The following is a 27,142-nucleotide window of genomic DNA, read 5'->3' as shown; positions in this document are numbered from 1 at the left end:
GGACGTGGACTTTAAAACAACTTAAAAGCCCTGAAAACATATTTTCTCAATCAGTGTCTTACTTTGAGTAATGGGGTTCTACATGAACATACAATTTCCTGCCAAAGTTTTGGTTATTTCTGCATTTCTTTATTCATCTGTGCTTTTCCCACTGGTTTGAAGTGGGCAGAGTTCAGTTAGAGAAAAGTGATGTCACATACTTCATTGCACCAATCAGGATTCAGTAACATTTGAATCAGAATCTGATGACAGTTGGTGGGTTGTTTGGTCAGTGTCAATCAAATCTGATCAAACTACACCACAACCGCCAAGCTCACCGGGCCAATGGGACTAGTAGATGAAAAAATCCACCGACCAAGCATGTTTTTTACCGGCCAAAATTATAAATTGCCTTTTTGTGTCACATATACATTTGTTTCAGTACATTTCATTGAGATAATAAGGTATTATGTTGAATACAAACTCAAAGAGGCCAGAGCAAAATTTGAAGCAAAATTATTTTAATATATTGATCAAAGGTTAGTCAATTCAAGCCTGAATGCAACTCAAGAAGTCTTGATCAAAATTCCACTTAAGTATTTGCTATTAAATGTAGGCCTACTTAAGGATCAAACATAAAAGTAATGGGCCAAACACAGGACTTTCACACAGGAGACCAGGGTTCATTTTCTGTGTGAAACCAATGTTTTAAGGAAGGAGTTATTCTAGCCCAAACCATGATCTTTTCCTAAATCTAACCAAGTAGTTTTGGTGCCTAAACCTAACCAAACTGCGACTGTAACCTGAAATGTTTCTCAGCAAGCTTTATTTTGAAAGTCTAACCGAATGTTGCATATTTATTATTGCTAACTTGACCGCGGAATGAGAACGTGTTGAAATGTGACACTGCCACGGTGGACCGGGCTTTGGCGTGACACCGGGTTGCAGCAGCAGACCGGTGGCAAGTGATAGTTTAGTGGAGTATGTACCATAGGTAAACAGTGCTGTGAAACTAGGAGCGTTTGAGAAAGACAGTTTCGCAGCACTGTTTAGACACGCCTAAAAACACATATGGTAGTGTGTGTGTGTGTGTGTGTCAAACAAGACAGCAGAGGACAGAAGCAGCGCACCTGTAGAGACTCTCAGCATAGTTTGTTATTACATGACTATTTTGATACAAACATTTACCCACCAGCGTGGCAGATAGCCTTTCCAAGATTTACTCGCCAAACGGAAAAATCAACCCGCATTTAGCGCTTGGCGGGTGTTAATTTCAGACCCTGCAGACTAGTACACAGACCCCTCATTCATTTCAATGACACCACTGCGTTGGCCCAGTGCGGATTCTGCTGCAATTTGGTTCTGGCAAAAAACTTGAACCTGGCTTAACTTCTGCTACAACACAATGCAACGTCATGTGGCAACACAACGCCAGTGGCCAGTCCATTAGGTGCAAGCACCTGTAAACTCATGTAAACACATGTAAACTCGACTTCCTTGGTTATATTTTATTTTCTCACCGGTATATGTATCAATATGCCCATACAAATTCGGCCCTTGTTATTTTCTTCCATTTAAGGCAGTGCTATTTTCAGCTTGAACACTGTATCTGTATCAATCATGCTTGACACTTGTCACTCTGACATGGTTTTTGATCAAGCATTTATACCCACAAACAATCATGCTTCACCGTGACGCTGACTCATCTTTGTGTGTACCTACAGTTCTGCCATCATGGTGTAAATTGCTTTTGGCAAATGGGACATGGCCACAGAAAAAAATAAAAAATAAAAGAACTAGTGAGATATTATTTTTGTAGCTTCTCTCACATTCACTCTTTCACCTCATAAAATAAGTACAACCTCTCACTCCTACTTTCTATTGCTTCTGCCCTTTGCCAACTCTCAAGTTTCATTTCAAGTCTTCTCTGTATCCAACTATCCCTGCTGCTTTCATCTCATTCTCTAGCTATCTGTCTCTCTCTCTCTCTGCTGACTCCAGCTTTCTCAATTTAAACATCCATATCTTGCCTCCCACCTCTCTCTCAGCAATCTTTTTTGATTACCTGCCAGTATCTTTCTCTCTCACTTTCTCTCATCTCTCTTCCTCACTGCCATATCTTGGGCGATAGCCTCCTAAACCTTGTTAGATCTGTCTTAACTATGGGAGAATCTCTTTCCCATGCTCTGTGTGGCAACCACTTTCACTTTCTTAGTCTATAACCCTGTTTCTGTCTCACTTCTGTTACAACTCATTTTCTGACCTATATGCAAGGGATTTTCTCTCACCCTTCCATCTCATCTCTTACAGCCCTTTTCTCTTATTGTTTCTCTTATTTATCTCACACTCCTGCTTTCTTAATATCCCACTACCAATCTGTTCTTTTCATTTTCCCCCAATGCTCTGATTATGTTAGTCTAGCAAGTCAATTATCAGCTGTGTAATTAAAAAGTGGTTAAAAAGTATGCCACTGTGACAGAAAGTGTCACCACGTCAGTTTCATATCAGTTCCTGCCTAACCCACAAGTCCTCCAACAAGGTGAGAAACTAACACAAAATACCAACCAAATGCTGAGATTTTGACTGCCCAGTTGCAAAAATGCTGAGATTTCTGGCTTTCAAAATGTACTTTTGACAATTTTTGACCCACAATGTTAAAGCCACTAATAAATAACTTAAAAATCTCTTTTTCCCAAATAAAACCACTGCTAAGAAGCCACAGGCAGAGACAAAATTAACTAGTTTTGCAGACTGACCAACGTATTAATGCGTCTCCATTAAATAAGACAAGATAAGAACCTACACCAAACTTCAAAGATGAGTCCTCAGGCCTCTGTCAAGACGACGCCGGTGTCTAACTGGTTTTCACTTTGGCTGTGTGTGAACATGTATGTTTGCTCACATTTTAAGAAAGCACTAACTGGTTACTCCAGCAAATTAGGGTGGGGGTCTTTACTGTGATTATGGCTACAACAACAGCTGAATACCCATTTCTCTGTATTTATAATATTTTACAGTTACTATAGCCTATAGACTGCAAGAAAAGCTCTCTATAAAGTCTTGCGTACAAATAAGCGTGACATGGAGGTGTTATAATTCACTTGGTAAATTGTCTAGTTGATATCCATAACATTGGACTGCATGATAACAGAAAGTCAAATTGGGACATCTTTGAATGGCATTCTCAAGAATTACAGAAATAATTCTGGTAGTGTTAATTTAGATAAATGCTTAATGAATATCATACTGCCATGCCCTACATTAAGATATTATTACTTTGCTCAAAGTTTCATCCTTTTTGAAAAGTTGTTTTGGACTTACTAAACATCACTATTGGGCATGGTCTTGATTGGGTCCCCAAATAAAAAAAATATATTTTTTCCTTCCCATCAACATGATTTCAGCATGGGACACACTGGAAAGCCTCCACTCAGCAGGTTTGTCTCAGCTTAACTGTTAAGGGTTTTGTCCTCCAATCACAGCCCAATAAATATGAACCCATTTAACTATACTAAATTCATTTTAAGAACAACAGTCTGAACTAATCTAAATATTGTAAGGATGACATCTTTGTTTATCACATAGTTGGCCTAGCCAGCGGCTACAGCTAGCCGTGTTTTAGTGATATTTGCTGGAATGTATCTGTGATCAATCAGATGCCACGGCTGAACATACCTGTTTTATAATCACTAGTGTCAGGCAGTACCCTGTGTCTTCATTTCCCCCTACTTATGAAGTAGGCAGGCCATACTGTTGTGTGTGTCAGTGAAGTAAATTGAAGTGGGAGGATATTTGAGGTATCCTGTACCAACAACACAATGATACCCTGAGCAAAATTGGAGACAGCTGAAGTAATGCCGACAAGAAAAAGAAAGGAAGCAGGAGACAAGCAGACTGAGTTGTAGTGCTGAAAATATGTTTTGATGTATACCTTTATTATCAATCAAAAAACTAAAAACGCACAGACGTGTTCCTGTACTACTTGAAACGTACGTGTACACACGCAGTTTCACACACATGCACTAAGTTACTGTTTGTGTGCACACTTTGTACATAAACATACATATTCAGCTACAAACATGCACACAGTGAGGCCTGAGAAAATGCACACACACGCACAAGTCTATTTATTGTTGTTTCCCAAAGTCCTCTGTGACCTACAGCTACTTCCTTAAGAAACACCTCAAACCAAAAAGCTTCAATTTCATATCCGAACCTCAGAGTAGGCATTTAACTATCTGGCTTCTGTTTTTTTGAAAAGAGGAACAGAAATGTCATGTAGAGTTAAGGTTTAGTCAAATCATTTTGAAGTGTATATTAGACAATACAATTAGAATTTTAAGCAGGCATTTTTTGTACAATAAACTGCAAATCCTGCATAGAAAAATGCAGAAAAAAAGAAAATATGGATATGTCAAGTTGATGTGGCAACATCTTCCAGAGATTATTTCCTGGCAGAGCTTTTCAATTCCTTATGCAGGTGTGAATGACTGACTCCTTGACTGTAACATAATAATATGCACATGAATGTACAACTCAATGAACAACTCAGACACAGTGATAAAATAGAGAAGGTTTGACCAAACCAAATTATGTGTCAACAATGATGAATCATCTTGCTGGACAATTTCCAGGTGTGTGGCAGCTATTCTTCATACTGTGCAAGGATGACTGGGAGCCAAAGGCCTCTAAAGACAGGAGAACAAACCCTGACATCTCTGACTGACTGTGTGCAGATGCCTCCAGGAAATGGTTAATGAAGAAGGGCAACCTTGGCAATTGTCACAAACTTTAATTTGTTGAGCTGCGTCAGCGCTGAGCAAACCACCGTCTTTGGTGACTTCTGCTGAAACACATACAGCCTCTTTTACACTCCATGAATACAGCATCGACCACACACTGGTCTGCGTCTCCTCCTCTGTTCTGTTCATACCGGCTCGTCTGCTTGCTTAGAAAGCAAGAAGTGACCACTTTAGTCTGTGTTTCTCTCTCTCTCCCTCCCTCCCTCACTTGCACCTTCCCTTGGGAGCCTGTGGCTTTGTGATGGTTGGAATTCCCATAAATGTCCGATCTGTACTGGGCGCAGCCAAAACCACCATAAATCACCCGGCGTGATTTGTTGTCTGTTACCACCAGGGCGTCAGGGTGGCACAGAGAAAGGTAGGCAAGGTGGGAAGAGCTGGACGGAAAACCCAAGAAACTGGGAAAGGTTGACGAGGCATAAAACCTGCGGTAGGAGAGATTACCAACTGAGCCAAACATCTGCACAGGAGACAGACGTACCTACAGCACGTCAAAAACTTTCACATCCAAGAAATTTAGCTGACAGTCTCAACCAGAAAGATTTTCAATGAAGGACAATTGTGAGAACAATGTACCTGATTTGACCTAAAATCTTAAATACGTTTGACTTCCTGGAATATTAATAGTTTTTTTTCATTATCAATTAATCTGCTGATTACTAAAAAAAAAAACTGGATCCAGCAAATGTTTGGCATTTTTGCTTGAGAAATGATTAATCGATTATCAAAATAGTTGCTGATTAATTTTTTGTCAATCGGCCAAACGTTTCAGCTCTTTCCTAACAATTGAGACCATATTGATTTTTAATTTTAATCACCCGAGGAATATTCTTATGCTATGCATAAAACTTGGCATGTTCTCAGAAAAAAAACTCATCCCCAAAATTCAAGGCATACTGCTTTGTTTAAGTGCAAATTCTTTAAAAAGCCTTTTAGTTTTTACCTGTGTACCAGGAGCACCTGCTTTGTGTTCATAATTCATCAGATCCAAGTGGCACTTCCCCGTTGTCTTTAATCACAATCAATAAAATTTTGTTTTTATGGCCACTATGTGTGCAGGCTGCTGAATAATCTGGAGTGGGCACCATTAAAGACAAAAACCTCATGTTTTTGCACTTACTTGCTGCACCTTTATCAACAACCTTCAGAACAATTTCAGTTCCATTTGGAGTACAGTACCAGCTTGAATCCTTCCAGCTAGTTTATAGCACTTTATACTAAAACACAAATGCCATTAACTACATCAGCAGCCGCACAGCAACATCCTTGAAATCCGGGAAAGGTCCCTAGATGTCAGTTTGAGAAGCAAACTCATGTTATACCTCCTCCCTTATCACATGTTCATCTCCAATAGACCTGAGCTGAATAGACAATACTCAGATCTGTATCTGGATGCCACACTTCTGTACTCGTGAATGAGTCCAGACTCAACAACAACGTAGTATTTGGTGGTCTGGCAAAACACAACGCAACCAATGTAAACATGTATTAAAGCACAAGAGGAAGAAGAGGTCTGCAAGTACACCCATGCTCAAACAAGCTAACAACTTATATCTGTTTTTTTGGATGATTATTAATGGAGAATATAAATACTGAAAAACTTTTTTAACAGTCTCATATTTGTCAAGTTCCTGAGGTTGTTAGAGGATTTCGCCATTTGTTGAAGCCTTTGAGAGAATTTGTGCGACTTGTCATTGTATTCTTCTCACATCGAGGCAAAACGGTGAGTCACTTTCGTTTTATTGAGCAATTGCTTGGTGTTGTGGTTGTTTGTGGGTGCGATTTATCAGTGGGGAGAGGTTTAATGATTTTGTCTGGACGTATGATGGCCGGCTACCTAATGCTTGGTGAGAGCTACATTACCACCATTAATGTCTTAATAGATAAAGTCTGTTCAATTAAAGCTAGGGTAGGTAATGTATTTCAGAAGCATGTTTTGTTATATTTGTTGAAATTCTCTTTTCATCCCGACAGCAAATAATTACTCAAATGCTCTGGGGGGGGGGGGAAATGAAAAAGATCTGGTACCTGTGGCTGTCGCAGGCCTGTAATAAGCCCATCTGGCCTACCTGCCAGTCTACCTGCGTACACTCTGCCCATGTACTCATTGCGCAGGAAAATATTATATATAAATTATTAATATATTTTGGAGGACTGGCTTTGGAGGGAGGCCTGAAGGGAGGGGGTGGGATTTTTTGGGTTGAATACTTTCAAAATCTAGCTGTCTTTTGCTAGTTTCTTCACCGTTACCTACCCTAGCTTTAATCATGATTGACAGGCTGAGACTAACTAACTTTATTCTTCTGTTGTGTTTTTTAAACAGTGACTGGAAATAAAAAGACATTAACACACTAACACACACTGGTGTCGCTGCCTCCGAATGCTAAACACAAATGAGAGACCAGAGCTGGAGGATCCTCCCGTGACATTTAGATCCTCTGTATGGGAGCATTACAGTTTCCAGGTTAGTTACTATGGGCAAGTGTCCAACTCTATGACATCGTTCAACTGAAGTCGGGTATGTCTGAGGAAACACTTCAAACATGTCTTTTTTTCGTCAACACTCTCATGATGGAGCATTACTGACATTTGTGTTATTTATTTGTTCTTATTGATAATATGACAGTATTTGAGTGCATTAAATGTTACAATAAGAATCATGGCCAATGAGCCACTGTTTAATGTTACATAACATTTAATAATAGAAATTACCAAAAAAATTATTTTGTTTTCCCTGCTGTACCAAAAAAAGTACCAAACCGTGACCCTAAAACCAAGGTACATAGCGAACCGTGAATTTTGTGTACTGTTACACCCCTAGTGTTCAGCATCCCTGAAAAAAGGGTGACTCTTCCATTGCATTTGGGAGGATAAGGCTAAATTTAGCTACTCTATCAAAGTGCTAGCTATCATGTGGTTGATTACCAAATCACAGATCCACTTCACTGCTATGACTGAGTGATATATTTGTGGACTAAACAGAGGTGTTATGGTTCGTTGCACAAATGCCCTCTATGAAGGTGTGAAAGAGGCTTTCTACCAACCATGCACACCCACAAACAAACAGAGGATCAGAGCCATAAAAAGGGACCTTTTCAAAAGCGTCATGCAAAGCTGAAGGCTAGCTGGTTTTTTAAAAACATTTTTTGTACTCTGATAGTGCTTTGAAAAGTGCTTGCACTTCAAAACTATTACCAGCAGCTGAACATGGAAGGGAGTACGGTGGTAGGAGCTATTTTTGGGCAGAGAGCGTAACTAAAGCAGTTACAAGCCAGCTGTGTTTCCACAGCTTCATGTAGGGAGGAGGCAGAGGAGGGGTGTAGGAGGGATGAGAAAGCAGCAGTGATTAAATTTAACTGGCCTCATTCAAGCTAAAGTTTACACAAACTATCTCCAGGGTTTAGGCATAAGCCCTCTGATGGGAAGCAGTGTCGTTGTGTTTTGTTTGGTAAGACTGTATTTGTAGGCCCAGAATGCAGTGCAGTAAATGCAACCATGTCAAGGACCAAAACCCACCAGCTCTTGGCTTCTTATACAGAAGTTTCTCTCTTGACTCCTACCCTGAAAGTCGCAAACATTTTGATGGGGGACCCCTGACACCCTCTCAAGGACCCTGTATGGTCCCACCCCCAGTTTGGGTAGCCTACCACTGAACCTCTGACACATTTTGTCCTGTATGCTTTTACTTGACTCGAGGCTTTTCCATTTGAGTGTTATTTCTGCATTGCACACCCAACTACTCTAGCAAGGCATAAAGTTAGAGTTGCCTAATTGTTGTATTTGACCTGAGAAGGACTTCTAGCTAGCTAAGAGGCTTTATTAAAGTTGCAGACTGTTAGTTAAGTCATGTACAGTGTGTACTAATTATGGGACTGTATGAAAAAGTCCCAATTAAATAAATTACAGATCATTTGTCCACAAGTAACTTACTTTAGACTCATTTCAGTCAAACTCCACTGACAGCTAAGTGCAGTTTTCCTTCAGCGAGCTGAAGCAACAGTTTGACTTTGGCTAACATTAGCAAGGCGATGCTAATTAAAGAAACAATAGTTTTGTTTACCTCAGCTGTCCGCAGTGAGGGCGGTTTCTTCAAAGCCAGTTTGAAAGAAGTTTCCATGGTTCCGGTCATTTTCATAACTTCGGCACAAATCCACCTCAGGACGTTTACTTCCCCCTTAGGTAACCTCACTTTCACGTCTCCTAGTTGCTCTTTTGGCCGACACGAGCTGAACAAACTCACATCCCCGTGGATCTTGTCCTCGCCGAGCCGAACATGGATGGAGTTTACTCCAAAACCAGGAGCTCCTTCTTATCCAGGAGAGAGAAAAACTCCACTTTTAACTACTGCGCGTCCGAAAAATAGATACCACTAAAGTGTGACAGAAAGTAAAGTCTACGGGATCTGTTGTCTTGAATTCTGTACATCTTTGGTAAAGGAGATATCCACCTCGGTAGCTAATGTCCGTCAGATCCAGGAGTTCAGATTAGATCCCTCCTCTTCCAGATCTGAGTGCGGAGAGTTGACGACATCTGTCTGAACCGAACAATGCTGCGTTCAGATGCTATCGGAAAAAAAGGCAATTTGTGACAGGAGTGACACATGAACGACACAAGTGGTGGCTAAATACTGTGCGAGATTGGATTTATGTGTCCATCCAAGTGTTTTATTCACATTATGAAATATTTGCTGGGGAAAAGCAAAATTAGCTCAATATTTCGAAGACGAAACCAAACAATGTGTTGTATAAATTGGCAACATAGATTAATTCATTCAGTTTTGTTGAGTTACCTGGTGCAATCAAGAAAATAATCACTTAGATGAGATGGCATTACCTGACACAACACTTAACTTTTGCAGAACATTTGCCACAAGTGACAACTACAGGATTGCTAAAAAAGTATAGTAGAGAGGAGTCGTAAAGTTAGTGACCTTACTTTGTAATGTCAGTTACCAAGCAGTATCTATCTAAAGTTAACATTAGCTAATATCAGCCACCATAAGCTATTGGTAATACCAGACCAAGTAAGGCTGTATCAGCAAAACTCCTGAATGTGTTGAATTGAGCAAGAGTGCCTTTTATTGCTCATGAATCCAATTTTTCATTTGTATGACAAAGAATATGCTATTTATTTTTCAAAAGTTATATATTCTAGCTTTGATGGCATAAAAAAACGCGTTTACTAATTTTGGCGCTCGAGTGTACGAACTTCGAAAGGAGTCAATCAATGCACCACAGATCCTCCCTCTGACTTCTGTCACTTCTGAAGTCAGATTGCTACTGACGATTGCTGCTCAAAATGCGGAATAATCATATTTCTGATGTGCATTTAAAAGAAACAGCTCACTCAAGACATTCGCGCCTTCTGGTTAAGCAGAAAATCAAACGCCACGTCCTGCTTTAGACTTTTTATTTTACAGTTAGACTTGTACTGTAAAAGCATACGCTGCAAAAACATAGCCAGTTTCAACGCACTTCTCCTAGTTGTATCTGGATTTAGATTACACGCTTGACTTGACCACCAGTTTGTTTTGTTTCATATGTTTTTCTGATCGCAGCCTAAAACAGCTATTCACGTAAGGAAAGTGGGATTACAGCGTTGCTCTCACTGACAAGAGATACATTCATATCTGCTGCCAGTGTATTTACTTTCAACCCGGGGACACTCCTTCCTTTATTGCATAACTGTGGTGTGTGTGCTCGTTTCGTTTTACCTCCTGTGCCGCGAGGACGGTGGGGTGGAGTCACAGCTTATTTTATACAGTCTATGGTCACAGCCCCAGTTTCAGGGTGGTAAATTCAAAGGTGGGTAAAATGTGTGATCCAGATGTTGAGCACTAGAAGTCAAACCACCACTAATCTAAACAAAAGTGCTATTCTTGTAGAGTTTGCACTGATTTATAGCTACTTTCCAGTCTGTTTAAAAAATTAGGCAATTTTATTGCAATGGAGAAATTATAATGGATAAACTAGTCTGCATACAAAATTAAAATGTGTAAAGTTTGAGGGAAAGAAAAAAAGAAAAAGAAAACTTCCCAACTGGGATTACCCACAAACCTAAAACCAGTTCACACGTGACAATTAACACAATCTTGGGATAGTTTATTCAGTGTTTCTGGGAAAAGAGAGAAGAAACCACAGCTGCTAATCTGAGACGTGAAGAAACACAAACCTGGAGGGCAAGGCCATTAATGCAATATCTTCTAAACAAGTACAAACCAGAATATGTGGTCATATCTACTGTGAAGTCTCTCTGTGTGTAAACTCTGTTAGTACAGAACTACCGAGGTATGGTAATGTCTTTCTGCAAAAACCAATTACCCTTCGGGGACAAATAAAAGTTGAAAGTTTTTTTTTTTCCTTCACTCATCAATTCCTGGATCTGAATTATAGCTCTTGGATCTCTGGTTTGCAGTTTTGGGAAAACGATTTTATATTCACACATTCAATATATAACTTTTCCAGGATTTTTTTCCCCCTTTCCCTTTGATTCTGTGACAGAAAACATTCCCAGAGACGCATAAATTCTTAACATCGGCATCTTTATTGCACAACATTCCCATAAAATTGGGAAAAAATAATTTGAGGAGACAATTCTTAAAAGACATTCTGTACAAATACATGGAAATAAACCGAGTTTGTACAGTTTACATGAACCGTTACACATACCATGGGCAACTGAATAATTTATTTATATACAAAGAGGGAAAAGCAGATATAAATTCATACCTTTTAAACATAATGGCTGGGTTGTACAAAATGTAGGCTGATACAGCGGAGCATCTTCAATACAGTAACAAGCATGTATATATAAATTTTACCAGCAAAATGAGCTCTCCAGAAGCCTGTGATGCATTCATGCCACATCTCCATTAAGACTTGTGTCATATACAGGGTGCGATTTGAGTTTATAGAAAGAAACAAAACACTGCTCTTAGGGCTACACTGCCAGTTATTCCTGCTTTTTCTAGCAATATAAGCCATTCTCAGCATACAGTTCAACATACTGTGAACCTAAAGCACATCAACAAGCTCTGTTACAAACAGTGTTTGAGAAGCCTGAGACACATTCCAATCTTTAAGTAAGATTTTTAGACATTTAGGAAAGTTACTTTCCAGAAATCACTCAGGTGCGTTTTTACCGAGCTAGCTGCTGACCAAATTAAACTTTGTCCCTCTGCCTGCAATTCCCTCGACATCAAGGTAAATATCAGGAGTTCTTCTCTGCTTTTGACTGTTTACACTGATTGGGGAATTTTTAACTCACCCTATTTTATCTGCGATCAAACAAAGAAAATATAGATTAATTTACAATCCTGTCAACTGATGACAACAAAAGCAATAATGAAAACAATGAAATAATGTCCCATCAGCCCTGCTGTAGGTTGCACTTTATGCCCTGGAGAGAATCCAAAAACAAGCTGTGAAAGCATCTGGAGCTCCACATTACGCTCAGTAAATCGCACCCCGGTTAAATGGCAAAACCAAAATCATTTTACTGTCAATGTCATGGAAAATCAAAGAGAAAACAAAAGAAAAAACTGTGCTACTATAGTTTTGTATTTTGCGTGTTTTTGTGAGTATATAACTGTCATAGAAACATGTTTGAAAATAGTGTTAACTGATACATATTTTAATCCACTATAAGGCCTACTGTGTTACTCTGCTCCGTTCTCTCTGCAGCAAACATCGAAGCCGTAAACATCGTATAAAAGGTGGGGAAGCTATAAAAGTGTGAAAATATTTCAGCATTTTGGTTTTAAAATATATGTAGATGATGCATGTTTTAGCTTTTCCACAGTAGAAAGGGACCCTTCTCCTCTTAATCACATTCTGAGGCTAAAATATGTTTTTCTTCCATTTTTTTTGTGTAACGATCATCCTAAGGAATTTAACAGCCTTCCCTTTTTCAAAGAACACAGCATAGAGTCTGCACACAGTTGACGCTGACATTCCTCTGATTAAAATAGCTTAAAAAGTATACCTCAGGGTTTTCTATGGGGCAATTGTAAATGTGTGTCATCCACTGCCCATATGAAGATCTGAGGTAGTGATGTACCTTTGATAGAATGTCAAAGCCACTTTTAGCCATTTCAAAACCAGTTTGTAGAACAATAAATCACGATGTGCATCGATTACCCCCACATGGCCAGAAAATAGGCTTTTAAAATCAGGTATGCATTGCAATTTGATGAAAAAATAAAAAGTTGTCATTGAGATATCTCAGGGAAATTTGGCTTGTAAACAAATACATGAAGATAAACAAAATAACATAATTGGCAAGAGATTGATAATGTTCTTAATGATATTTACCTCAAAGTAATGTTTAAAAACATCCATCTGTTTCCTTTAAACTTGTAGTCCTTCACTTGGTACGACTGGGTTTAAGATTGTACAGAGAAAAAAAGCAGTAGAAGAAACAAAATCCTTTGTTATTATACTGTAGATATATTAAAGTTTCATTCTCAAATGGAAAAATTAATAAAGTCTTTGGCTTCTGTGTCCAAAAAAAAAAGTCCTGTTTTAAAAGAAACATTCAAACAACAGGAGAAGGTCATTTCAGGCATGCTTCAGTCATCCTCAGATCCTCACTCAATCTATGGGACTGTGGTCTCTAGTTCCCCCCTGTGGTGCAACATCAGCATTGCAACAAATTCAGCAGCAGTGGTAGTGAGGGGAGGCGCTGGCTGTGGCTGTGGTCCATGAAGACGTGCACTGCTCAGGCTCAGCTCAAGCAAAGATCCCACTTAGCCCACATGTCGGGGGTCAGCTGTGGAGCATGGACGGCCGTTTTTGGGGCCAGAGTGGCACCACCCAGGTCTGACTGGTTTCCTCAGGCAGTTCCCTGCATGGGACCTCACTGCTATTACGGTCTCATAACAGGATCTGGGCCACATAGGGGGAGTGAGTGCTGGCCACTGCGGCCAACAGGGGAAGGTCGCTGGACTCGATTCTGCAAAGATACCAGAGCGAAGATCAGGATATGATAAGATCTAAGTGCCCCACTTAAAATGAAAGGATAAAACTGACATTTTAATTTTTCTTTGGCCATAAACTCTGATGCAATGAACAGTGAATGCAACCTCGCGAGCTACAGATTGGACTTCGACTGGATCCACTTCTGACTAGTCTACAGACTTGCCTGGCAAAATAAAGTTTAGAGTCCAACCTTTTTTGCAGTTCTTTTAATATTGAACACATCAAATTATACGTAAAATTATAGTTAAACTTTTTATTTACACACAACACTGGTTTTTATGTATAATTCTAGCTCCAGAATAACTTTCTATACATTAACGGGGATAGATTTTCATTAGAAGATGCCCTGTGGAGATTTCTATAAAACAAGTTATGTTTACATTCGGTATTACTCACAAAAACACACTGTGTATCCTGGAGGTCTAACAAAACAAAAATGTCAAGTGCATTTCCTTCCTCATAAAACATTTGCAAAGCTAATTTTTCTTAAAAGTTTGAACCCTGCATTGTTTACATCCATGTTTACTAGCTAGCGCTCTTCTTTGGCTGGACTATTTATTGCTTTACCCGCGTGCTAATGCATGTGCATATGCATCATCGTGTGCGCACTAGAATAAAAAAAAAAAGAGACCCACTCATAAAAACTGCTCCATAGCGCTATTAGGTCAAAAACTCCACAGTAACAAAGTAACAAAATCCTAATTTTTATGTACAGCTTTACAGCACCTGTGAGTTAAGAATAAAGGTTAACCGCTTACCCTAAGACCATGCCCAGTTCTTTCACATGGACTCTTGTCTGGCCCTTCAAATACTCAGCAAGCATCTTACTCTTAAAGTAGATTTCCTGCAGGCGGTCCTCAAGGTGCATTATACACTAAGGAGGAGAGGAGAGAGACAGAAACATGGTTGGTAGAGCACAAGAATCAACATGGTGATTACTGTATATAGACAAATAATCAGTGGTTAAAACAGCATCTTGACTACAAAAAGCTATGAAACCTATTCCACTCGTACAAGCATTATAGCGGAAAGCGTGAGACGTGTAACGTACAAAGTTGGGTGAGAGGTTGAGTTTGTAGAGCTGGTGAGTGGACTGCAATAAGCTGGAAACCAGGCTGGACACCAGGACTTCCTTCCCCAGCTTGTTGACGTCTGTGGCTCGTCTCTGACTGCTGGCCACCTGCACTGTCCACTTGTCTGTGTCTGCTATAATGCAGACGGCCTCTGCTATGGGCTCATCCAATACTGGATGCTACAGAGGACAAGAATGGTAATTTAAACCAGTGAAACACATACCAAAATGAAAAGAGGGATTCATCACAAGTTAATGTATGCCCAAAACTCCTAAATGGTGAATAACAGAACCTATTAAAAGAAGTAATAAGGCAATTACTTTTTTACAGTGAAAAATGTTTGAAATACTTAAATAAGGCCAGGCAATAATTCATAATTATCGTTGATCTAGCGGTATTGTCTCATAATGATATGATCATATTGTGGTATTATTTTACAAAATGATCCTTAAATAAACATTTTAAGAAGATTAAAAGCCAAAACTGAGTTACACGTAATGAGTTTTATCCAATGTACCCCAACAGTGGAACCCACAGCTGACTGCACTGAATGTCAATTTGATTATTTTATAAATAATTTTGCATATACCTTCCATACTGTGATATAGAAAATATGGATAGTATGAATTTAAATAACAAACACAAACAATATTTCTCAGTGTGATCGCACTCTAATTCTTCATGGCTCTAAAAAAGGAATAGAATCACAAGCAATACTTAAAATTCAGTATTTTGTATTGGCAATGAAAAAGTATAGCTCCCTAAAGAATGGGTCCAAACACTTCAGTCCTTTACCTGAACAGCATGGGTTAATTCAGCCATGAGGCTCTGCCGTAGCTTCTCGTCACTGGGCAACCCATGCAGTACAAAGTCTGGCACGTAGGTGGGGCAGTAGCCTCCAAACAGAGACCGGCCAAAATTGGCAATGCTTGGCTTTGAGAAGTTCTCCACCAACTTTGACCTATAAATCAAACATATGACATGAGATATTGGTTTTTTGGTTTTCAAATGATCAGGATATATTCCCTGCCATTATTATTACTATGAGTATTAATTACAACCAAAGCACTTCATACCAGTGCAGCTCACTGTTTGTGGACAGGAAGAGAAAGTAAGCAGGGAATGAATGTCTGTGAATGAATGTATGTGTCCTCTACTCACCCAGGGAAGGGCACCAGCACTTCCTCCTGCCAGTCCTCTGTCTCCTCACTCTCACTGTCCCCCAGCGCGCTGTCTGAGCTCTCGTTGCGCGGTATCTCCCAGTCATTAACGGGCACGGCTTTGCACTTTTGGTCCTCTTTGCTGTTGCTGCTTCCATCCTGGGGGACGGGAACAGACAACAGAAGACCCTTGTCCTGCGCAGCAGAACAGCCCCTGCAGTAGCAGGTGTCGGAGGAATCTGTAGACCCACACCTGCACCTCGCCTGGACATCCAACAAAGTATCTCTCTTTCTGCTAGAGCCTACCTCTCCACTACCTGAACCTAAACAGAGACCCAAACCCTGACCCCTGACTGCACCCTGAAAGCTGTGACCCCCCAAGTCACCAGGCCGGGGGACTCCCGAGGGGTCCAGCAAGTCTTTGTGGATACTGTCTGTGCTGCTGGCCTCCTGTCGTTTGGCCACATCGTCTATAGTCCTAGTCTCCACACGGTTCTCCAGTCTGAACTGATACTCATTAAAATCGTCCATACAGTTTGGGCTCCACTGGGGTATCTTACTGGACACCCGCTGCAGGGCTGGAGCCGCCTTGGTCTGTTTGGTTTGGTCCTCTGATGTACCGGTGTTGCTGGTCTTTGTATCTGCTCCTCTCTGCAGCTGCTGCGGTTGCTGTTGATAATGTTGCCCTTGATGATGCTGTTGTTGCTGATGGAGCAACAGCTGCAGCTGCTGGTGAAGCAGATGTTTGTCTTTGAGTTGTTTCTTGTGCTTTTTGAATTCCTCCTCCACCTTCCTTCTGCGGCTCTCTGTGTCCGACTCAGGAGACATGGAGTCTCCAATGAGGAAAGTGACTTTTGTTGCCGGCTCCTCCCCTTCTGTTAGAGTCAAAGCCATGGGCCCCGTCACTGGGTTTCCTGGTATCACCGGTACTGCAGCAGCCAGGTTCTTATCAGGAGGCTTCTTCTCTAGAGGGATCCCCAAAGGCCGAGGAGCCAGCACTCTGGTGGGCTGGTTCCCAATGCCTGCATCCATCCCAGCCTCCCAGCTTTTACCCTCTGTGGTGACAGGAGTTAGGGATGGACTTGATGCAAGGGTTGTGTGTATGGATGGGACAATAAGTTTTAGGTCGCCTTTGGTCTCTGTATCCAGCACACAGACCTGCTCCCGGGGGGAGTCTGAGCAAACACGCAGCACTGTCTCCAGTCGGGCCTCTGTGGCCAGTGGGCTGCAAGACTCCCTGCACAGCTCCCCGGGTTCAGCTGCTTCTGCAGTCCTGATAACGGGGTCGTTACCCTGGCTGTGTCCTGTCTGAAGCACACTGCTCCTGGACCCTTGACTCTCACTGCTGTCCTCCTCGTCTTCCTCATCCGCCTCATCCTCATCTTCCTCCTTGGGTGTGTCCCCGGTGCCGTGCTCCACCTCTGTGTCTGTGTATGTGCTGCTCTGGAGGCTGTTGTCTGAAGGGTAGCTGCTGTCCTCTGCCTCAGTCTGCCGGCCGTGGGCCCCTTGGGACAAGTAGTCCCCGTTGGGTTTGTGGACAGTAACCAGAACATAGTCCGACTCCTCCACCTCTCCTTTCCTTAGGGAGGTGGTGATGAGGGAACCAGGCATGACAATGGCCTCATCCTCAGCGCTGTCCAGCATGTGGGTCTCCAGCAGCTCGGAGCAGCGGATGAAGTAGGTGAGGACATAGAGGAGTCTCTGGACCAGCTCCTGTCTACGGCCAACCACCACTGTCCTCGACAGCCGCACCGGTGACCCAATGGACCCGTACAGGTCGCCTACACACAGTGATGAAAAAAACAACAACCATTAACATCGCTGAAGGGGTCTTTAGATGATCAGTTACATTTAACAGGTAATTTCTATCTAATCATTTGTAAGATCTGGAATAAAACTAAAATCTAACCGTTTGCTAAGTTTCACATTTTTCTTATCTCAGTTGGGTGAGAAATAATGTTGGGTATAAAAATGTGACAGAGAGTAAAATCACAAATTACACATCCCCAAACTTATAAAAGGTATGTTTAAACAATTATTAGCTAAACATACCCCATTCTTTTTCATATGACAAATCGATGCTCTGGTATGCAGTTCTCAGCTATGAGCACTAGGTGTCACAAACTCACTTTCCCATGTCACTTGAGGTGAAAGTGTGGACTGCACAATACACTCTTAATGATTTAAGATTTCTGTATTTAGAGGACATCATTATTTGCTATATGCGCCTATAAATCAACTACTTACAACAAACTATTTTCAGAAATGCATCTTATGGATTTCCACTAATGTGATATGCTCCACTAGAAGACAACGTGGTGCACTTCTCATCAACTAGGGAAACGCATGGACAGTTTAAAAGTATAGATGGGGAAAAAAGTAGCCAATTGATTTTCACTGTTACTCCAACTGCAGTATTATTACATCTTAATTTGATTGCAAAAAAATAGCATATTTATCACAGCTGAAATCTCTACTTTCACGTGAAATGCTGCTACAGAGATGATTTAAACCTGACTAGAGGAATTGCATTGCACCTATGACAATGACACACAAATAGTTAATACAGATTCAAGGCTTAATAGAGTTGCAAGATAGTCTAGTCCTAACTTGTCTTTGTGCTGTAATGATTAACAATGGCAGGTTAGGATGCGTTCCAGCTTCAGCCAAGATGAAGACCAAACACGGGTGTTTTATTTTACTCCCCAGCCACCAGGGTGCTTTGAGAGAAAACAAAGGTTTGTTCAACTCACTCTCTGTGTGTTTATGTTTGACTTTCTCACCTAGCTGTGCCCAGAGTGGGTTGTAGGGGTGCGTCTTTGCCAGCATGTCGACGCTCTTGGAGGAGTGTTTCTCAAGGAAGATCTTGATTGGAGGCTGCCCATTGGGCATGACGGTAGGCACCCAGGCTAGATGATTGGTCAGGATGGCTGTCAATAATGCAGGGAGGAATCTGGAATATCAGACATGGGTTGGTCAATAGAGAGTAGAGGAGAATCCAAAAATTCACTTCCTAGCTGGTTGCACTCAGAAATTACTTCTCAGTTTCCCTCCTGACCTTGTTTAGTTAGGCCACTACATGGAAAACGTTGGTCGTTTTCTTGCTTAACTGGACACCAGATTCACATATCCATTGTTTGCAACACACACATTCACAGACGTATGTAGATACACACATAAATGACATGCACATACACACAGATTCAATTAGCATGATTCATTTCTCAGTCCTGACCACAAGTGTCTACTTCCCTTCCTGTCTCATGACTCAACACTGCCATGGTAGTCAAATTCAATCACGTGGTAAAATACAGATGTGACTGCAGGATGCCTCAGAAAAGACATGATGTGATACAGTAAGACAAATGGTTGCCAGGGAGACACGATGCTTCATTTGCGAATCATCGCCACATATAAGTAGTTGCATGGTAGTCATCCTAATCAGTGCTGGTGGAAATAGTGACTTTAACTGAGAAGCGATACTGATTAAGAAACACCAATTCAAACAATTCAAACATGAGCAACAGTAAATCGATGTAAAAATTATTCCAGTCCTTTAAGATCAACTTGATATAATAATTCAGTTCAGTGAACTGAATGCTACTTAAATCAGCTGTACTGAATACGGGTGCTATGTTCAATAAATGGTTGCCTAGGAGACGCAGTTTCTATTCATGGTCAACATTTCAAAAGCGTGCAGGCATTTAGAGAACATGAGAAACTACATTGGACCATGTAGTATGGTACGGATGTTTTAAAAATATGCACCATTAATGATAGCATTCCTCAATCTTCATCATCTTAAAAATCTCCAATCAAACAGTGTCGGCAGCACGGCAATGTCTTTTTACATCGATTTACTGTTGCTCATGTTTGAATTTCCACTCTTTTATTTGGACTCTTCAGCCGAGTTATCAGATTGTAAATTCAAGTCCACCCTTGACTATTCCTGTACCTGTAGATCTTTAAAGTTAACTTGGCCTTTATCCCTTGTTGTGTTCTATATTTTATTTAATGCTAGTTTGATGCCATATATATATAAATAATCTTAGAAAAACACACATATCTTTAAAAAATGTTGGCAATTATTCCAGTCCTTTAAGATCAACTTGATATAATAATTCAGTTCAGTGAACTGAATGCTACTTAAATCAGCTGTACTGAATACGGGTGCTATGTTCAATAAAAGCCTTGCTACCAATTCATATATGTACAATTAGCAGTGGTTTGACATGGCTTTGTAACAGCAACAATAAGCGATTAGAGACTGGCAGGGATCGTCTCATTCACAGCTCCCTCTGAGGCAGACAAATGCAAAGAGGGTGAAACACTCACAGTGTGCATGTGTTTAAGTGTAAGAAAGGGAGAGACAGACCATAGAATGTGTGTATGTGGGAGATAAAATTAATAGTGTGTGAACCTGCATCTGTTTCTTTGTTGATATGCTCGTCCAGGAAATAAGATGTGGAAAAAATATGCATGCACGTGTACCATTTCTTAATGTTTGAGTGCTACTGTGCATGTCTTTACTTATTTATATCTGTGAGCTTACTTGATTCCTGTCTGTGTTCTTAATGCTTTGAACAGTGGTGTTTCCACAATAGGTGGGTTTGCTGTGGCCTTGGAACTGCTGAAAACCACTATGTGATATGATAGATGTGTGTTTGAAAATGCATTCTGATATAGTTCCCTTGATCCCTGCTTGGGATACAACCTCTTAAATGCCTGTCTGAAAGTAAGTGACTGATGGTGGACCAGGTGTAAGTACAAAAAGACACTCAACTGGTTCTTGGAGGCCTGCTCCATCAGCAGGGAGAGCTCCCTCATGAAGTGGCCGCAGAGCTGATTCTTCTCCGACGCTCCAGACATCATAGTCAACCAGACGGGCTCAGCCACGCGAGGCATGGTGTAGAGGTCGCAGATGGTCATCCTGGAGATGAGGTACAGCGAGGGAGGGAGGGATGAAAGAGGGAGAGGGCATGGAGAGAGCGAATGAAAGGGAAGGAGGGGAAAAGAGAGAAAACAGAGAGAGAACAGACACGTTATTGTCTCTCGGGGTAAACAAAAGAGATCTCAGTTCACAGAGCTTTGCTGTCTGCACTGAGGCCATGGGAGACCCTGGCTGTGTGTGTGTTAGTAACAGTCCGGCAAACTTGCGCGCACTCACACGCAACCCTGTCTCTTGCTCTGTACAGTGTGCGTGTGCGCTTGTGTGTATATCTATCTGTATGTGGCTCAGTTGGGGCATTTGTCCATTGAGAAAGACTGGAGTTTCCATGGAACGTGGGGTGTGTTGGTGAGCATGTCTCGGCTAGGGGCCAAGCTTTCACACAGGGGCAGAGGGGAATCTCTGCAGCCTGAGGAATGTGGAAAATCAGTCGTTTTTAGTCAGAGCTGAAATATGGACTACAGCTGCCAGACTCTGGGTTTGAAAATGCAAAACTGTACAGAGATTCAAAGAAGAGGTGTCAGTCTTTATTAAAGGATGAGGTGTTTCTGATGGTTTTATCTGCTTACTCTTATTCCTTGCAAACATATAAACTGAATCCATTTTACAATTGCAATCTTCAGCTAACACAGCTAATACATCATAGCCAGGCTAACTTAAAAGTGTAATAAACTTAAACAGCTGCTATCACCCGAGGTGATCTGTCACAAGACTTTGCAGGTCCTACTGATAAGGAATAAAAACTCAAGCTATTTTCCAAGCTTGATTTAGTCTTACAGGAAACTGCTGGAGATCACAGGCTGTAAACAAGGTTAATTCTGCAGTAAACTCACAACTTCTTTGACCTATAAAGAACCTAGTGACAGAGTAGACGCAGACAGCCTGCAAGCTGAGAGAAAGCACAGGTGTCACACAGTGAACGTGACCTTCACTAGAACTCCAGTATTCCAGTAATCAAGCAATTTTAGCTTGATGTATTTTTCAAGAAAACAGGAAGAACATGTGTAGTCTTTGTTTACGGGTTTATAATAAGTAGTTATCAACTGGGTGTGAAAAGAAGAACTAATGAATTTAACTGCATTTGCAAGAGAGTTGTTACAAGTGGTTATTTTTTGACAACACTGTTTAGTGTTTAAAACCCTAAACCTGTCCTTTCAAGATTAACATAATCAGAATGACAGTTAGGAGCAGGTCAGTAGTAGTAGTGTACAAGGATGCCAATTCTGAGAAAATTGCTTGATTGACTGTCCTTCAAAAACAACTGAGTTAAAAAATAAAAACACAAAAAAATACCCAGCTACATGTGGTTTATGATGTAGAAACAAATCTTAATTTTGATTAAATGTTTCATTTCTGGCTAGCAAAACTGGCATTGTCTTGCTTTCTCTCTCCAAAAAATTAATCATTCAACAAGAACAAGTCTTTACAAGTGCACCAGTGCATTAGAAGCTTATAACAGACTCCAATATGACTTTTGCATTAAGGGATCACTGCATTACCACTGAGCTTGAGAATTAATTAATCACTGATGAATCATTGAGTGGCCATAGCAGGGTAAACCAGAATGGACTTGATGTCATTTGTAACTCAACGCAACCAAAACATGTCTCCGACTCTCTTTACATCTTGCTGTCAGCAGGGCAGAAGGGTTGATCCGTCATTTGGACTGCAGCATCAAATGAGCTAATAATGCTTTATTCATTCCTGTGTTATAAACGGATTGACTTATCCGTGGCCCCACTTGACCCTGCAGTGTCTGGTGTACATTCACCTACTGAAAGCCCCACAGTGGGCAGAGATCTGAGGCAGAGCCAGTGCTAGATGAGCAGGAGATCTAGTCTCAGCCTCTCTGCAGCAGCTGTTCAGGTGAACTTTAAAGAGTGCGGCTGTGATGTGAAATTAAATTGATGTGTCAGGCTAAAGAGACTTAAGAGATTTAAATTACCTCACTATGGAGGGCATCAATTCAAACATTTCTGACCTCATCCATGGCTTTTGACTATACTATGTGCTGTGTTTTCCTAAGACAATTTATAGACCCTCGTATATATTTCAAGTCATAGCTGCACAGTTATGGTTATTGAAATATTCTGGTTCAATTTTTAAATCAATAATCTGGAATAATTCGGGGCAAAACTGCATTTTTAGCATCAGTTTACATCTTATTTATTAATATTGTATCTTCATGCAAGCAACAATGCACTTTCAGAGTCAAAATAAATGTGCCACTATTACTGATTTACCACTTATATTCAGATGTGTTGTATAAAACTAACATTTCGCCATTATAAATTGTGTCGATTTTAACTGCTGTTCAGTGACTTTTGTTTTGTTTTGATCTTTGCTTTTGTTTCAGTTAACTTTATGCTATTATAGGCCTCAAAACCAACATGTTTGGCATTAATGTTACATTAACAACTCTGAAGCAACTACTAGGCTGTAGAGTCCCACAGTTTCTGGTGGCTGCCATTTGGTGCATACTTTTACCCAAAGTGCTTCAGGGAAGGATAAGTCCACTATTTTTATGTATGTGTGGTAAAATGGCAATTAGACTCCTAACCCTGGTGTGTTAAGTGATTTTGTTTCTCTCAGTGCTCCTGCTTGTACTCTGACTGCAAACCCTAATGTAACCCCAATATAGGCTGGTGTCACTTTTATGTGCACATGCCTCTACTAAGTGCGCAGCTTATCTTTGCCAGCATGCATGAGTATTTGTGCGTGCCCACCCTCCAACTACGTCAAAGCAGTATCAAGCAAAGGCAATTCTTCCAGTTTCCTTCTGTAATGTTCCATGAAGTCTTTGCCCTTAATGGCAAAGGTGGGTACACTTATATTTAGCTGCTGTCTGAAGGTGAGATTTTACAGATATTTTGTTTGTCCCGGGCAATAGCCCTCCTCCTGCTGGCACTCACATATTATTTACTATTCTGGTGCTCGTGGCCAGTGTCTAAGGTAGATAGGGTTGCCACTCCGGAGGCTTGGGTTGCTGTGGCCGGCTGCCAACAGGCATATGACTGCAGCAATGACGGGACCTCAGACAGGGAACTGCCTGCCAGTGTGTGTGTGTGTGTGTGTGTGTGTGTGTGTGTGTGTGTGGCAAGTGAAAGTAGTGGTGGAGACAGGCATGTGTGCATACGCGCGCACACGCACACGCACGCACACACACACACACACACACACACACACACGCACACGCACGCACACACGTTTGTGTGTTTTATGAGTACCAAACAATCATACAGTACTGACAAGCAAGTCACACCCATACACACAAATGCAATTTTGGAACCTAATCAGTACAAATGTATTATTTCATATTTCATGTCTTCACAAAGATTAAAGATTAAATACAACTACAGGATAGACGTGGTGCAGAGTTGAGAAGTAACTGGTAGCTTCTAAAACTTTGGTCAAAGAAGCTTCCCTAAACACAACCAAAACCCTAAATAAAGAACTCCCAGCATGCACTGCTGTTACAATGCAACATCTATGGTTTACTCAAGAAAGGTAGGGAACAGTGTGTTCCTCTTTTCTTTTATCTATTTCAACATCTCTTACAGGGCTTAGTATGCATATTACTAATTATCATGTAAGGGTACAGAAAAAGAACCTATGAGGAGGGCGGAGACTGTTAGTATCACGCTATCCTCACATAAAACACAGTGAGTATTCATTAATTATTGATTGCTGCGACACCTCAGCACACTGCATCAGTAACTGGAGCAGAATTACAGAATTCCTTCACCTCACCTCTGTTACCTTCAGATCCCATAAATTCAACTTATTCCACAGAGAGACTAAATACTCACTGACAGTTATCAGCCTATGCCAACACAGCCCTTTCGCTTGCTCTGTTATAATTTTAGAATGAAAAGCAGCATTTGATGTTTAAATTAAAAATTCTAACAAAGATGATGTTTTAGGATATGTTCATGGCAGTTAAGTATCAACATAATGTGACCATTGCCTAGTAAACATGAGAAATATTAAATGCAAAAACTGTCTTGTAAACCTTGTTGATAGATGAGATGCTTCTTTTGTCTGCAAGCCACAGCAGCTGGTGAATATCAGATGTTATCAGCAAAAACACAGTTTACTGCCCGCTTGATATACTTTTGGAAAAGAAACTCTAAATGATGCCTGGTAACCCACTAGCTTAACAAACTATGCCTGGAATGAAAGGCATGTGCAAAATATTTCTCAGGTCATTAAAGCTGCCCAAATGTGAGTGCCATAACATGAGTAACAAAAGGATGGGCACTTTGTGACCTACTTTAAGGAATATTAAGAGTTCACTACTGGTGCATGTAATTGTAATTTAACAAGACTAGGCTTTGGATAAAATGTACGCTAAGCAGTTTAGATATAGATTAACTTTATTTGAGAACTTAAAATTGGAAATTTGTGATCTGAAAAGTTGTTCTAGCAAAGTTGCAATTCTGACAAATCCTACTTTGGAAAAAGTAAAAAACAAAAAAGTTAAAAGACGAAATTATTTGGAATATATGACACCAACTGTCTTTACTCTACAGTGTGTGATAAGCTTAGTTTCATGCCTATTTTGCCGTCTTCCCCAGTGTAGCAGCTACTTGTATTCTACACAAAGCAGTATTTTACAGGCCCTTTACCTTTCCTTTCTCTTTCTATCACACCTGGCTTTCCTGCATCCTATCCCTCACTACCAGGAAAAGAAATACTGTAAACCACACAGTTTGCAAATGTCTCATGATATGCAAAAAGGATGGATATTGATTTTGAAAATTAATGATACATGCTGCAAAGCATGCTCTTGTGTCAGATTTTATGGTGCAGAGATCTATAATGTAAATACCAGATATGTCTTGTAAAGTGTAGCATCAATTTCCTGGAAACAATGTTTAAATGTCACATATTTCCTGAGTCTCCATGATGTGGAGACCTTGCTATATACCCAGGGAGAGAATGCGTATTTGGCCACAGTACATAGAAACTGAATGACACCGTGATGTTGGCTTTGGTGAGTCTTTGAAAGGTGCTAACAGACATGCAGTAAAAAGACATTCTGGCTTAAACTGTGAGTGATTGGGTTTGACTGTTTTTGTCCAATGTAAAACATATTTTTCTAATTTATGCTATAATGCTGAATCCTGCAGGATAATCTCAGTTATAAAATGTTGTTATAAAGTATGCAATGACCCCCTATTGTAGGCATAAACACTCCCTAAAAAGTCAATGATGTTGTCAGGTGCTTTCAACAAAAACATCTGTGTTTGTGTTATGTTTGCAAGTTTGGTCATAGGAGAAATGAGGAAAAAATGAATTATATAAGATGATTGTCTGTGTCAGTGAGTGAATGTGAGTTGTTTCCCAACCTGAACTCGTTGAGGCCGTCCACCATTCGGCTGTAAGCCAAGGCCCTCTGGCTAGCGTCAGGTGACCGCCGACTCATCTTCATGGCCTTGAGAGTGACACAACACACATGCGCTTTGAGATATTTGGCACTCAAGCTGACAAACAAAGTTACAGGAAAGGTGGAGCAAGGGATTTGTGAGGGAGAAGAGACGGGGGGGGGGTAGAAGGGAAGATGGAGGGCAAAACTGGAAGTCATCCAGAGCTTTGACAGTGCCAACAACAGACACCAGTAAACAAAACCGCAGATATACAAGGTATGACCATTGACCAGTCAATCTGACAGCAACTCTACTAATTACAACAGCAAAGGGTATAAGGTTTGCATTTGGGCACTATTCACTGCTAAATGGATTTCACTGACAGGCTTATCTCACAGTGTCAATCAGGGAGGTGATCAAGAATACAAACACAGGAAAATTGTCATCTCCCATTGAAAAGCATTAAGAGAAACAAACCTCTAACACATCAAAACAATAATCTTTGGAGTAAATAACAACATTAATGTCAACATCAAAAAAGGGGAATTAAGAAGAAGTTCAACTCTTGCCAAATACAACATGTAGTTGGTCTATAATCACAGTCATATACATTAATTCACCTGTTCAATGGCGCTCTTGAGTTTGTTCATGTGGCTTTCAAAGAGAGGGAAGTGGGAAAAAAAGAAGTCCTGGAAGCGGTTGTTCTCCTCAAGGTTGGGGGACAGTGTGAAGATGACCCCGATGGCAATCTTTTTCTTCCGAGCCACGCCGAGGCTTGGTCCACCGCTTTCGTCAGACATGTTGAAGCTCTCCTCGACTGACCTGATCAGGAC

General features: G+C 40.7%; 2 protein-coding genes across 13 annotated transcripts in view; both read right to left on the bottom strand.

The window, feature by feature from the left end:
* LOC122888738 (rap guanine nucleotide exchange factor 6-like) overlaps positions 1-9,362 on the bottom strand; it is a 157,956-nt gene extending 148,594 nt beyond the window's left edge. For all 6 annotated transcript variants that reach the window (XM_044223519.1, XM_044223523.1, XM_044223521.1 and 3 more), the window contains exon 1: positions 8,842-9,362. In XM_044223519.1, the coding sequence (XP_044079454.1) occupies positions 8,842-8,916 (75 nt within the window). In that variant the 5' untranslated portion in view covers positions 8,917-9,362. The remainder of the gene's footprint in view (positions 1-8,841) is intronic.
* Positions 9,363-11,303: 1,941 nt separating this feature from the next.
* Positions 11,304-27,142, bottom strand: part of fnip1 (folliculin interacting protein 1) — a 40,631-nt gene continuing 24,792 nt past the window's right edge. For all 7 annotated transcript variants that reach the window (XM_044223530.1, XM_044223531.1, XM_044223535.1 and 4 more), the window contains 9 exons: positions 26,930-27,131; positions 26,292-26,377; positions 20,776-20,922; positions 18,776-18,945; positions 15,994-17,773; positions 15,628-15,793; positions 14,811-15,011; positions 14,518-14,633; positions 11,304-13,733 (listed from right to left, as the gene is read on the bottom strand). In XM_044223530.1, the coding sequence (XP_044079465.1) occupies positions 13,655-13,733; positions 14,518-14,633; positions 14,811-15,011; positions 15,628-15,793; positions 15,994-17,773; positions 18,776-18,945; positions 20,776-20,922; positions 26,292-26,377; positions 26,930-27,131 (2,947 nt within the window). In that variant the 3' untranslated portion in view covers positions 11,304-13,654. The remainder of the gene's footprint in view (positions 13,734-14,517; positions 14,634-14,810; positions 15,012-15,627; positions 15,794-15,993; positions 17,774-18,775; positions 18,946-20,775; positions 20,923-26,291; positions 26,378-26,929; positions 27,132-27,142) is intronic.

The sequence above is a fragment of the Siniperca chuatsi genome, linkage group LG14 (genome assembly GCF_020085105.1).
Source record: "Siniperca chuatsi isolate FFG_IHB_CAS linkage group LG14, ASM2008510v1, whole genome shotgun sequence".
Taxonomy (NCBI): Eukaryota; Metazoa; Chordata; class Actinopteri; order Centrarchiformes; family Sinipercidae; genus Siniperca; species Siniperca chuatsi.
The sequence above is the reverse complement of the archived record's forward strand: the minus strand, read 5'-3'. Positions and strand labels throughout refer to the sequence as shown.